The sequence below is a fragment of the Papio anubis genome, chromosome 15, assembly GCF_008728515.1.
Source record: "Papio anubis isolate 15944 chromosome 15, Panubis1.0, whole genome shotgun sequence".
NCBI lineage: Eukaryota > Metazoa > Chordata > Mammalia > Primates > Cercopithecidae > Papio > Papio anubis.
Window position 1 is genome coordinate 926,709 of NC_044990.1, and position 13,917 is coordinate 940,625.

Below are 13,917 nucleotides of genomic sequence, written 5' to 3' on the forward strand. Positions count from 1 at the left end.
GACTTTGTAACAGCCCTAGAGTCACTTGCTTGGGTCCATTCCCACTCCGTTCAGTGCTTTCTTGCTTTAATAAATTCCTGCTTTCGCTGCTTTGTTCCTTTGTCGTTTGTACATTTTGTCCAATCCTTTGTTTAAAACACCAAGAACCTGTACAATTTACACTCGTGGCCTTAATTCCGTTAACAGTAGTACAAAGAAGAAGACTTGTACTAAAAAATACAAAAAATTAGCTGGGCATGACGGTGGGTACCCGTAATTCCAGCTACTCAGGAGGCTGAGGCAGGAGAGTCGCTTGAACCCAGAGGCAGAGGTTGCAGTGAGCCGAGATGGTGCCACTGCACTCCAGCCTGGATGACAGAGCAAGACTATCTCAAAAACAAAACAAAACAGAAGACTTTTGATTCACATATCATCACTGGGACCAGAGATCTAAAACAGTTAGCAAGGAGTGTTTCATTTGAACAGGCAGTACGAACTCTTCCAGATGACGCTGCATGTAACATCATTAAAACAGGTTAGTTAGTAAGAAATAAAGAGATTTGTAAAAAGACAACGGCTTATTGGTCTCAAAAGATCAACACTGAAGAACTCTTAATGAACTTGTTCCATTATGAAGGAGGGAAACATAGTTTCAGTCACTGAACCTTTTAGTGGCTTAAAAAAGAGGTTTGAGACTAGCCAGGCGTGCTGGCTCACGCCTGTAATCCCAGCACTTAGGGGGCCGAGACGGGTGGATCACGAGGTCAGGAGATCAAGACCATCCTGGCCAACACGGTGAAATCTCGTTTCTACTAAAATACAAAAAATTAGCCAGGCGTGGTGGCGGGCAGCACCTGTAGTCCCAGCAACTTGGGACTGAGGCAGAGGAACTGCTTAAACCCGGGAGGCGGAGGCTGCAGTGAGCCAAGATTGCACCACTACACTCCAGACTAGTGACAGAGCGAGACTCCGTCTCAAAAAAATAAAAGGTTTGAAAAGTAGTCCTATATAATATGAAGAATATGCATCCTATTTATAATATTAAAACTTTAATGATTAAAAGAGTTGGCAAAAGATTCTGAATTTCAATCAAAAGCTGGGAGAGATTTTTGCCACAATTCAAACATACAACTATGAATAAATGCAAGGAACCAAAGAAAAAAAATGTTAAGAAAGAATATACACCATTCCCACCACCACAGCCAGAAAGTCAAAATTGATAACAAACTGGCTAGTGGTGAAAACTTTTCGAAGGCAAATCAGAAGCAGTAGCAGAAAATGGAAGCAATAAAGGCTGAAGCAGCAGAAGCCCTCGGTAAGAGATGGGCAAAGTAGTAAAACTTTAATTTAAAAAACCAGATGTGAAACCTAAGAAAGCTTCTACTGAAACTAACGTTCATGTGGCCAGCATCAAACAAAAAGTTAAGTAAGCAAAGAAGAGCAAGTTGGAGCTCTTACAGCTGAAGAAATTATGATTAAGATGGAAGCAGATGAAAAGAAAAACAAAGTAACGTAAAAGAAAAAAAAAAGTAACATACCAAAACCCCTTGACTAGATCTTAGGAAGCTATCTCCTTTTTGTAAAGGATTTTGAGATACCAGGGCATTAGTTGCCTTATTTGTGAGAAATAATATTCTGATCACTTTTTTTTTCTGAGTTTTTCTTGTTGTTGTTTTTCATAGAACAACGTTCTTTATAAATACGAATTATCGTCAAAAAACAAAACTTTGAACTACTTATTATGAACGTCTGCAAAAATCATCAACAATATATTTGCACATCTAATCTGGCAATACATAAAAAAGATAACATTATCCAATTGGAGTCTATCCCAAGAATGCTAGGCTGGTTTAATGTCTGAAAATTAATTTAAATTCATACCATTATTAATAGGAGAGGAAAAATCCGTATCTCAATAGATGCAGAAAAGGAAGTTGACAAATTCAAAAAGCATTTATAATTAAAAAAAAAAAAAAAAACTCATCAACAAAATAAAAAGCTAAAAAAATCCTTGGTCAACTAAGAATGGAAGAAAAGTTTCTCAACTTGGTAACAGGAAGTTACCAAAAAAAAAAAAAAACCCTAAAGGGTGCATTGTACTTAATGGTCAACGACAAAATACTTTCCTCTATGATCAGGAACTAGGCAAGAGTTTCTGCTATCACTAATTCCATTCAACACTGTACCAGGACTAGGGTTTGGGTGGCAGGAGAGAAAAATGGGGGAAGGTTTTAAGCAATGCAGTAAAGCCAAGCAAAGAAAGATCAGAAAGAGGCAAAACTGTCCTTATGCATAGGTGACATGATTGTGCATATAGAAAATTCTAAGATATATTTAAAAAATAGCAAAACAAGACCACCTACTAGAATAGTGAACTGATAAAGATATAAAAATCAATTATATTTCTATATGCAAGTAATGCCAGAGGAAATAGCTAAAAAGAGCAAAAAGCATGTCTTTAGGGAGAGGAACTAGGTAGACTAGAGATCAGTGGGGCAGAGAACCCCTTATTTTGTTTTTTATTGATTTTAAAAGTTTTAATATCTAAATACGTTTTTAAGCCTTGTTCTACCAGAAACTTCTTCTAAATGAAATTCCATACATAACCCAAAACACAGACCCCAAAAAGCAGGAATGAATTAAAACAAGAGGAGCCTAGAACTCAGCCTCTCTCTTCGTGCTGAGTTAATCTGGCGCGACCCTAGTGCTCTCTACAGCACTTTAAAACCAGTTGCTCTAGATAACAGAATTATTCCTAAAATATAAACGTTCTCCTTAAAAAAGTTTCACCACCATAAATAAATATACACACACATTCAAAAGCAGTAGAAAATGGGATCTAGAGGTTTATTGTGTAAAAAGTCACAACAATCGTCCAACTCAATGAGTGCCTACTATGTGGACAGTATGTACAAGAAAGAACAGTAAGACCTAGCTTCCCTTTGTTAGTAAGAGGATTTATATGTAATAAAATTGTTCTGAAACTCGAGGACTAAGACAATTTCATCTATACCTGGTACAGGATAAATGCTATTCCTACTCTCCCCCTCCCTCCTAGGTATCATAAAAGAAGAGGAGGGAAAATACACACATGGGTCTTCAAGCCCTCAGCCAGAACCACCGGAGTCATATGTTTTGGAATTCATAACTGTCTGGATTTTACAGGGGAAACAGGGCATGTACATAATTATAATACATTAATATTCCTAGAGTGGTGTGGGTAAACACTCTGTACTCGTTTAGAAACGTTAGCAATTCTATAGTAAGTTCTATGGTGAATGTTCTATAGATGAGTATTAACACCAAGAGTAATAAAGAAAACAATAGCTTCACAATCCTTTAAGTTAGGTTTTACTGTTGAGTGTGTTTTCATGAAAAAAATTCTGGTTTTCAGAGGTTTGTGGAATGGTGGACCTATATTATCATCTAAGCATGAGGCTCAAAGTACACGTAAACCTATAAAACGATAAAAAAGTACACCTATTCACATATCTTTTAGGATGTTATTGCAAGATATGTGATGGTCCTTGAATATAGTGAATTACAGCCATGCACTATATATCTGCACCACCACTTACAGAATCTTAAGCAAATTTCTATCCTAAAGAAAAAGTAAATAAAACACAAATTAGGACAATTCTAGTTTTCTTCAGTGATTTATTTCATTATCTAGCACCTGTGAGCAGAATAAAATGAACTTTTAGGCCTACAAACAAAACTCTGAAGAGATCTCCTGTCATCTACTGTATTTCAAAATACATAGGATGTGAAGTCGGAGATTCTTTCTGACTTCTGGGCACAAATCTGTAGAATTTGTTCAGAACCAGAGGTCATTATTTAAAGTTGATCTCCATGTTTACTGTAGAAAACAAATCCATAGACATATGGATGAAGTTTATCTTTACCCCTAAAGAATGATCTCTTCTTATGAAATAGCCAAAGAATTAATGACTAGTTACACCGTTTAGCAAGACAGGCACACATCAGCAGCACACAGTGAAACAGACCTATTTACAGAGTCAGGGCATTTTTCTGTTTACCTGTAGATCAACAGGGATCTACAGCCAGATCTGGCTACATATCATGCCTTATCATGTGAATTCATTTATCTGCAACGGTAAGGAAAGAATCTCATCCTGATTATCATTTACATATAAATGGAGGCAAATATACAACTTTGTAGATGTGCTAGAAAAGATGCCGAAGTTTTGAGTGATCTGTCCATACCCTATTTTTCCCATAAATTCTTTTTGGTTTTGGTACAAAGTTTTGGAGAACTTGAAGGTTTTTAGGAACATATATATTCCATTACAGAAGAAACACAAAGTAGCTAATCCTTTATAATATCACAATATTTCCAAATAGACTACATTTTTCTTTGTCTTTCTTGGTAAGTCAATAAAGGTTCCATAATGCTACAGGAACAAGAACTACCACAACTTTTCTTATTAATGTTATAGTTAAAAGCAGCCATCAAATTACTAACCTCCTGTATTCCAAGGCAAAGGTAATAGATGCTGTCAGGTGCATAATTCTCTCCATTTGGCCGTCGGATCTCATTGACAAAATGAGCTAACCCATAGTTAAGCTCAGCTGTGGTGTGAGACAGTAGATCCTCTTTTAACTTTACTGATTTAGCTAAAAATACATAAAATAAAAATCAGTAATTGTTATTATTTACTGTCTTATTAAGGTTAAGAACTTTCTGACATTCTTTGTAAGAGCTCTGAAGTAAAATAAAATGCATTCTTACAGGTATTTTAAGTTACATTTATGTTTTTTAAATTTAAAGGTACACCACAACAGAAATCTTGATTTTAAATAGGACTTAGGAGAAACAAAATTAAAACACTTACAAGATTTTAACTCATCTAATACCAGAAGATCTTCATCAAGTTGCCTAGTTTTGACCCAGTGTTTCCATGCATTTACGCCATACGTGTATTTGAAAGGAAAGCTGCATTCTGAATTGTCAGAACTATCATCATGAGACTGGTATCCTGATACAGCCTTTCTCTTGGCTCCCTATTAGTAAAAAACACCGTAACATCTTTTTTAAAGCCTACATTATTTCATTACTTTACACAAGCCATCTCTCAACAAAGGCAAATTACAATCGACCCTTGAACGACATGGGTTTGAACTGCAGGGGTCCACTTGGACACATACGTTTTTCTGTGTGCATGCCTCTCCCACCTCCTTCTATCTCTTCCAACCGTGCCACCTGAGACAGCAAGATCAACCTCTCCTCTTCCTCCTCAGCCTACTCAACATGAAGACAATGAGGACGATCTATTTCCACCTAATGTATCGTAAATATATATTCTCTTCCATATGATTCTCTTGATAACATTTTCTCTAGCTAACTTTATTATAAAAATACAGTATGTAACATATAAAATGTGCGTTAATCAACTGTTATCAGCAAGGCTTCCAGTCAACAGTTGGCTACTAGTAGTTAACTTTTTAGGGAGTCAAAAGTAACACATGAATTTCTGACCGTGCAGGGGGCGCTCAGTGAAGAGTAGGCTACTAGGACTTAACTTTTTAGGGAGTCAAAACTTATACACAGATTTGTGACTGTGCAGGGGGGATCAGAGCCCAACCACTGCATTGTACAAGGATCATCTGTAATTACAAATATAGTTACTTCTTTAATCTGTAATAAAAATATAGTTATTTGTTTAATCTGTCATGAAATTAGAGAAGAAGAAAATGAAATACAAGTATTTGCTTTGAACTGACTGGTATTCCTGAATCTGACAACAGTTAGTCAATATTTCAGGAAATGTGATGTTTCTACATAAATCAGCTTGTGCAACAAAATCATATTAAATTCTGTGGTGAGTCACCAATGATGAGAAAATAAATATAAGATAATTAATAAACTGATATTCTAAATATTACCGTAAGAGAGAAACTGAAGAACTTTTCAACAACTCCACCTTATAGAGAGTGACACTTAACTACTTTTCACTTTTTATTTTATTTTATTGTTTTATTTTTGTTTTTTAAGACAGGGCCTTGCTCTGTCATCCATGCTAGAGTTTTGTAATCACGGTATCTCCCCTGCCAGGTAAGTATCCATGCTGGAGTTCTGTTCTGAGGTGAGGTCTTGCTCTGTTGCCCAAGCTGGAGTGCAATGGCACGATCATAGCTCACTGCAGCCTGGATCCTCCTCCTGAGTAGCTGGGACTGCAGGCACGTGGCACCATGCCTGGCTAATTTTTAGAAGTCTCACTATGTTGCCCACGCTGGTCTCAAACTCCTGGGCTCCAGCAATCTTCCCGCCTCAGCCTTCCAAAGTGCTGGGATTAAAGGTGCCACTGTGCCTGGCCCCCTTTTCACTTTCCTGATGGCATTGTTCGCAATGCAAAAGTTTTTAATTTTGATGCAGTCCAGTTTATTTATTTATTTTTCCTTTTCTTCCCTGTGCTTTCGGTATCTTACCAAAGAAACTGCCTAACATAAAGCCATTAAGATTTAGGCCTATGTTTTCTTCTAAAAGTTTTATGTTTTCAGCTCTTACATTTAGGTATATGGCTCATTTTGAGTTAATTGTTGTGTGTGGTGTCAACGAGAAGTCCGCCTTCATTCTACTGCAAGTATTCTCTCCCTTTTCAGGTTTTTTTTTCTTTCTTTTGGAGACAATTTGTGAAAGCTATCATTCTTAAGGTATTTTTAAAACCTGCTTTATGTTGGAAGTCAGAAACACAGAAAGTTGGCAGAATACCATAACAATTACAGTTGTTAACGCATGTAGATTTGGTCCACTGAATGATCAAACTGTCCAGCATGTCTTTCTATGTGTGTATGCCTAAAAGATACCAGAAATAATAAACTGTATACTTCAACCCCGCTGATAATCTCATCAGAAATAACGATGGAAAAAAACAGCTCCCTAGAAAACAGTCTAAATTTTTGTGAAAGAATTGAACTTACTACTTTAGCAACTGTTTTCTATTTTGACCCTGCATCAAGAAAGTTTAGTTGAGGTATCAACTAAATCTGAGATATTTTTATTACTTAAAAATAGGTTACCTCTTATTTTCCAGCCTAGAAAACAAAGTATGTTCCCATATTCTCAGGCACACTAAAAGACCACTGTATCCCTGTTTGCCTATAGAGAGATATTGTTATATAGGCTATTAAGTGAATGTACCTTTTTTTTAGATCGAGGTCTGGGCTGTTCCTCATATTCTTCACCAAAAACAGGTGGTAATAAAAATTCATTTTCCATATCAAGCTCCTCAGCAGCTGACAATCAAACAATCAAATCAGAACTTTATTTTAAATGAAATAGCACAGGGTGATGTTACATAAACACAGCCAACAAATAACCACAGGATGTAAACCAGCATTCGTACATGGGGACAATCTGGGCTGGGCTGGGGAGTAAAGACTCATTGTATCTAACGTGGTTTGTAAGTTCTGACAAACCCTGTTCAAACTCCTAAAAACATATAAAATGAATATCAACACAGAATTTTCATGAAAATGTATGATATCAGAAAAATTACTACAGTCTGGAATCCAATTATAAGATCTAAATAGTATTGGTACAAATCTGATTCAATCTATTAAATGTTTTTTACAAAAACTAACGTTTTACATTCTACTCAGGGTGCTCATTAGCCATCCATGGATTAAGAAAATAATGAGGCCGGGCGCGGTGGCTCACGCCTGTAATCCCAGCACTTAGGGAGGCTGAGGCGGGCGGATCACAAGGTCAGGAGATCGAGACCATCCTGGCTAACACGGTGAAACCCCGTCTCTACTAAAAATACAAAAAATTAGCTGGGCATGGTGGCGGGTGCCTGTAGTCCCAGCTACTCGGGAGGCTGAGGCAGGAGAATGGTGTGAGCCCAGGAGGCAGAGCTTGCAGTGAGCTGATATTGCGCCACTGCACTCCAGCCTGGGCGATAGAGCGAGACTCTGTCTCAAAAAAAAAAAAGAAAATAATGAAAAGTGACATGCTTATTTTACAAAAGACTTGAAAATAATTTTTCCTTTGAAGGTAAACTTAATTTTCAAAGGGAATCTTAAAAAAATGCTACATATATATACAAAAAATATATATATTTTATATATATACTTTTTTTGAGACAGAGTTTTGCTCTTGTTGCCCTGGTTGGAGTGCAATGGCGCAGTCTTGGCTCACTGCAGCCTCCACCTCCCAGGTTCAAGCAATTCTGCCTCAGCCTCCCAAGTAGCTGGGATTACAGGTGCCCACCACCACGCTCAGCTAATTTTTCTATTTTCAGAAGAGACGGGGTTTCACCACATTGGCCAGGCTGGTCTCAAACTCCTGACCTCAGGAGATCCACCCACCTCGGCCTCCCAAAGTGCTGGGATTACAGGCATAAGCCACCGCACCTAGATGCTAACGATTTTTTTAAATTAAAAAGGACACAAACACTTCTTTAAACTTTCTATAATGAATTACTTCTAGAGGTTTTTTTTTTTTTTTTGAGACAGGGCCTCACTCTGGAGTGCAGTAGCACAATCTCGGCTCGCTGCAACCTCTACTTCCTGGACTCAAGCAGTCCTCCTGCCTCAGCCTCCCAAGTAGCTGGGATTCAGGCATGCACCACCATCCTGGCTAATTTTTATACTTTTTAGTAGAGACGGCATTTCGCCACATTGCCCAGGTTGGTCTTAAACTCCTGGGCTCAAGTGATCTCATTCCAGAAGTTAACTGTTAAGGTGGGTTTTTAAAAAAATAAAAATAAAAATAAAAAACAGTTAAAAAAAAATATGAAGTTAACTGTTAAGGTGAGTTTAAAAAAATAACAACAACAACAAAAATATGAACACTGCTAAAAGGCAATGACATAAACATCAAATGGTAAATTATCATAACCACAGTTGACTCCGTAACTCAATTCCATAGTCATAAAGGTTTTGAGTACCTCTGGGAAAATCTATTTCGATATCCAAATCTGGTTCATATGGTACATCAGGCATGCTGGACTGTGTCTCTGGGTCAGAGTTCTTCAAAAGATCTGAACCAATTATATCTGTTTCAATAATTACACCTGAAATCAATCCACACTGTCATTAGGAATCAAACAGAAAACCCCAGTGGTGTCTGTATTTAATCTGCAAAAGCAAGTCACTTAATTTTAAATGCAATATAAAAAAATACGTTATTTAATCTGCAAAAGCAAGTCATTTAATTTTAAATGCAATATAAAAAATATGTTTAATGTCACAAAAGGGCATATTATATATATAACTATCTCAAAATGTAAACCACTATAAACCTCATAATTATAATTAGTCACAAGCACATGAAAACTTTCAATCCTATAAATTTTATAGGAAGACTCCCTTCAAAAGCTAATAGGTACGCTTTGATAGTAAAACAACTTCAACAAGTAAAGTATTTCTAAAAGCAACTTTTTGTCAAAAACAAACTAATGAGGGTAGACAACTGTAGTTTTCAATACTCTTTGAATTTTGACCTAGGTTTCTCAAGTCGTTCAATATATGCTTATTAACAACTGCCTTTTAATGGTTCGATCAATTGCTTTCAAGTGTTTTTGTGTTATAGTCATGGTAAGAAATGCATTTTATCCAGCACATACTGCAAGGTGATGGCAAGGAACAGAAAGCCATCTGTATACACACTGGTTTCACAAAATAATACTTACCCTTCTATGAGGGATTCACATTGTCATTTTTTTACCCTGCTCCACTTAGTTTTTCTTTTGTTAAACAAAAACACTGGCTGCAGCCCACTAAACTAATCTCACAACTTCTTACCACAGTGCTTCAAACACACTGTCTCATTATTAAATCCAGAGAAAATTACAGTATTTTGATTGTCCTCTAGGGTAGGGTAAGAATTAGCTCAAGGTTGAAATAGGACTCTGGGTATCAAGAGAGGGTTAAGGGTGGAAAATAAATATTCTAAGTGACTTAGAACCATCCACAACACACTCATCATGTTATACACCATGTAGCGCAAGCACTAGCCTAACAGAGGTTAAGATAAACTCTGGTGTAGGTAATGCAAATTATTTTATTAGTATAAGCAATAAAAGAAATCTAGGTGCTGGGTGTGGTAGCTCACACCTGTAATCCCAGCACTTTGGGAGGCAGGCAGATCACCTGAGGTCAGGAGTTTGAGATCAGCCTGGCCAACATGGTGAAGCCCTGTCTCTACTAAAAATATCAAAATTAGCTGGGCGTGGTGGCACGTGCCTGTTAATTCCAGCTACTCAGGAGGCTGAGGCAGAAGAATAGCTTGAACCCAGGAGGCAGAGATCTCAGTGAGCCAGGATCGTGCTACTGCACTCCACCCTGGGCAACAGAGCAAGAGTCCATCTCAAAAAAGTCAAAAAACTAGGGATAACTACTACAAAAGAAGAGTTCTGATCACTATTAGAGTCTACTACAAGTTATTATAGTTTTGTATCTGCACCACTCCATTAACAAGAATAACTCTGAGTGGATTTTACAAGTCAAATCCTGCTTAAAACAGAGACCAAAGACCAAACTCCTGCTTCGGATATGTGTCCGAGGGCACCTGGCTAAATATAGTGTAGATCTCTTAATATAAAATATATTTGTTACAATGCTTTCCTCACCCCCACATAAACTGAAACAAAATTATATGCCCTGGAAAGCACTGTAACAATACTTATAAATAACCAATGGAACAATACTTATAAATAACCAATGGTAACACTTATTCGCCAGGTATAATCTAGTGTAGCTCACTGTTGATGTTGGCAGTCTCTGTTTTCCCCTCGTCTTCACTCATCATATCCGTCATTGTAAGCAACTCTGTATCAAGAGGATCTGAAGAAACCTTGCTTTTTAGCTCCTCAATTGCTGCAGGAATCTTCTCACTGCTGTCCAATGGAGCAGGCAGAAACACAGGAACTGGCACCTAATTAACCAAATCATTTTGAGTTAGGTTTACTAAACATTAAAAGGTATTTTTCCAAATTAAAAATTACTCTGACACATGATCTACTTTATCATATCACACTGGATAAAAGCTTTGAAAAGAACACATACAAAACTAAGATGTTAACTGTGACAAGAAAGCCTAGAATACAAACATCTACTTTTTGGAATACAAATTAAAGAAAAAGAATTTTTGAAGTATTTCTGTCCCCCAGGGGACTATAACAGCCAAGCCCCGACACAGCAGTGTTCTAAGTACTGCAAGTGATTTGGGATAAAATAATATTTTATATGAAATTCTACGTTTCAGTTCTAAACCTTATGACTTCACAAATACTTCTTTTTCTTTTTTTTTTTCTTGAGACAGAATTTCGCTCTTGTTGCCCAGCCTGGAGTGCAATGGCGCTATCTCAGTTCACTGCAACCTCTGCTTCCTGGGTTCAAGTGATTCTCCTGCCTCAGCCTCCCCAGTAGCTGGGATTACAGGCGTGCGCCACCGCGCCCGACTAATTTTGTATTTTTGGTAGAGACAGGATTTCACCACGTTGGCCAGGCTGGTCTCGAACTCCTGACCTCAGGTGATCTGCCCATGTTGGCCCCCCAAAGTGCTGGGATTACAGGCGTGAGCACATGGCCCACAAATATTTCTTTTGAAAATGAACCCAAATATAAAACTCAATATGCATAGAGCAGGCACAGACATCTGCAAAATGTTACTCGTGAGGACGAACACATACACACAAAGCAATCAGTCATGACAGAGATACAACCAAACCTAAGTTAACTGGTGAAGAAAGGTAAAGATGGTTTTATTAGCTTCATTAAACTAGTAACTGCAACTACAGTTATCCTCAGAATTCTAGGGGATTGGTTCCAGGACCACCTGTGGATGGATACCAAAGTCTACGCAGACTCAAGTCCCACACCCCTACAGTCAGCCTTCTATACAGATTGCACATCCTCAAATAATTTTTTTTTTTTTTTTTGAGACAAAGACTTGCTCTGTAGCGCAGGCTGCAGTGCCGTGGTGCAATCACGGCTCACTGCAGCCTCCATCTCCCAAGCTCAAGCAATCTTCCTACCTCAGCCTCCCAAGTAGCTGGGTCTACAGGTACACGCCACCGTGCCTGGCTAATTTTTTGTATTTTTAGTAGTGACAGGGTTTCACCATGCTGCCCAGGCTGGTCTTGAACTCCTGGGCTGAAGATACGCCTACCTTAGCCTTCCAAAGTGCTGGGATTACAGGCAGAATACTGTATTTTCAGTCCGTGTTTGGTCACGGATGTGGAACCTGCCAATATAGAGGGCCGCCCATATTTATTGGGGAAAAAAAAAAATCATCCACATATGTGGATGCATGGAGTCCAAACTCTTGTTGTTCAAGGGTCAACTGTACATTGTTTTCCCAACTGTGCCTGCTAAATCTCAAAATGAAAAAGAACTTAAAATGTGACTTACAGGAACAGGAACTGTAGTAGGAACAGGAATATTCTGACTGTACATGTGCATAGGAACTGGGATATACACAGGCACAGGGATAGGCACTGGAACATATTCTGTCTTCCAAGTATCATCTAAAAACACAAAACATATTTAAGGAGCAACGTTAACTAACACTTATATACAGGTGTTTAATGTTAAAATAATTTGATCAAGAAAAATTTAACTACCTCAGAATTTAGAATTTCTCTAAATTCCCAGTTTTTACAGTTAGGTGACTTAAAAGAAAGCATCAGCTGTTCTAACTTACAGAAAATACAAATAGAATTTAGGGACTTTTTTTTAAGAAAGAAAACATCCTTTAAAAACACTATATAGTTCCAGATACCCTACCATACTCTCCTCAACAACCTCCCCAAAGGCTTATTTAATCAAATAATTAGAATACAGATAACACTGTGAATTTGATAAAAAATACATGTTTGAATAATTTCATCTCATTCTGACAGGAAGGAAACAGAATTGTTACCATTACGAATCACAGGGAAAGAGGAAATTTTTGATAAAGTATTTTTTCACTTTGACATAATTTGTATTCTAGGCCTTTATCAGAGATTGATCATAATGATTTAAAATGAGATGTTGTATTCTCCAGGTAATATCTAAAATTAGATAAGCAAAATCAACAGAAAATGACAAATTGACCAAATGAATCTATCCTGGAGGCTGTTCCATTCAAGAAAAGCATGTAAAGATGAAGGTATGGGGAAGTATGTAAGTCACATTGTCCTAAGTTACCTGTCTGACAAGATTTGGTCTGCATGTGAGGTTTACAGTAAGTAGCTTTTGTCATTGTTAAAGGTTTGCAAAGAACTGCTTTGTTCTTCATCTCTTTGTTAGGTGTTGGAGAAGGGGGTGGTGCTGAACCCTATGGAGAAGCAAAGAGAAAGAGTTTTATTTTTATGTCTAATTTTCAGTACTTCCTGGTGTCAATGAAGGATTTTCAGTACTAAGAAGGGAACGCACAAAAGCAGAAGAGGATAACCAAATTATGCTATTATCACTATGTTCACCATACTCTTAATCTATAAGGATCAATATGAATCTATCCTAACTACTAGCAAAGTGGTAGCAATTATTCATTCTATAGATTTATATCACCTTCAAAGGATACCATTAAAATGATTAAAAAAAAAAAAAAGACAATCTAACTTTTAAGTACAAAATCAAGGTTGCAAACCTGAACTATGAAAACACTTAGGCACTTTTAAATTTATTTCAGAAAAAGAAGATCTTACAGTTATTATGGCTCTCTGATACTCTAGCTCCCTCTGCTGGATAAATGGCATTAAATATGATTATAAATTTGAAAAGAAAAACGAAAACAATCACCAAAGATATCCTCAAACTTTAAGTTGTATATTTCCTGTGGCCCAGCAATGGCAATTTCTGAAACCTATTCTACAGATGCAGTCTCTCAGACATTTCGCACTAAGTTCACCGTAGCATTATTTGCATTGCAAACAAAACAAAACCCCACATAAATAAAATCTGAAATAAGTGTAAGATAAGAGCATA

General features: G+C 37.2%; 1 protein-coding gene across 19 annotated transcripts in view; it reads right to left on the bottom strand.

Annotated features, from left to right (window-relative positions):
* The window catches only part of ZMYM2 (zinc finger MYM-type containing 2), a 133,379-nt gene that overhangs the window by 17,328 nt on the left and 102,134 nt on the right, over positions 1-13,917 (bottom strand). For all 19 annotated transcript variants that reach the window (XR_004178610.1, XR_004178609.1, XM_021929473.2 and 16 more), the window contains 7 exons: positions 13,138-13,267; positions 12,358-12,473; positions 10,708-10,879; positions 8,892-9,017; positions 7,142-7,236; positions 4,836-5,004; positions 4,466-4,617 (listed from right to left, as the gene is read on the bottom strand). Coding sequence is in view for 17 of the 19 variants with exons in the window: in XM_021929473.2 (XP_021785165.1) it covers positions 4,466-4,617; positions 4,836-5,004; positions 7,142-7,236; positions 8,892-9,017; positions 10,708-10,879; positions 12,358-12,473; positions 13,138-13,267 (960 nt within the window). In the remaining 2 variants the exon portion in view is untranslated. The remainder of the gene's footprint in view (positions 1-4,465; positions 4,618-4,835; positions 5,005-7,141; positions 7,237-8,891; positions 9,018-10,707; positions 10,880-12,357; positions 12,474-13,137; positions 13,268-13,917) is intronic.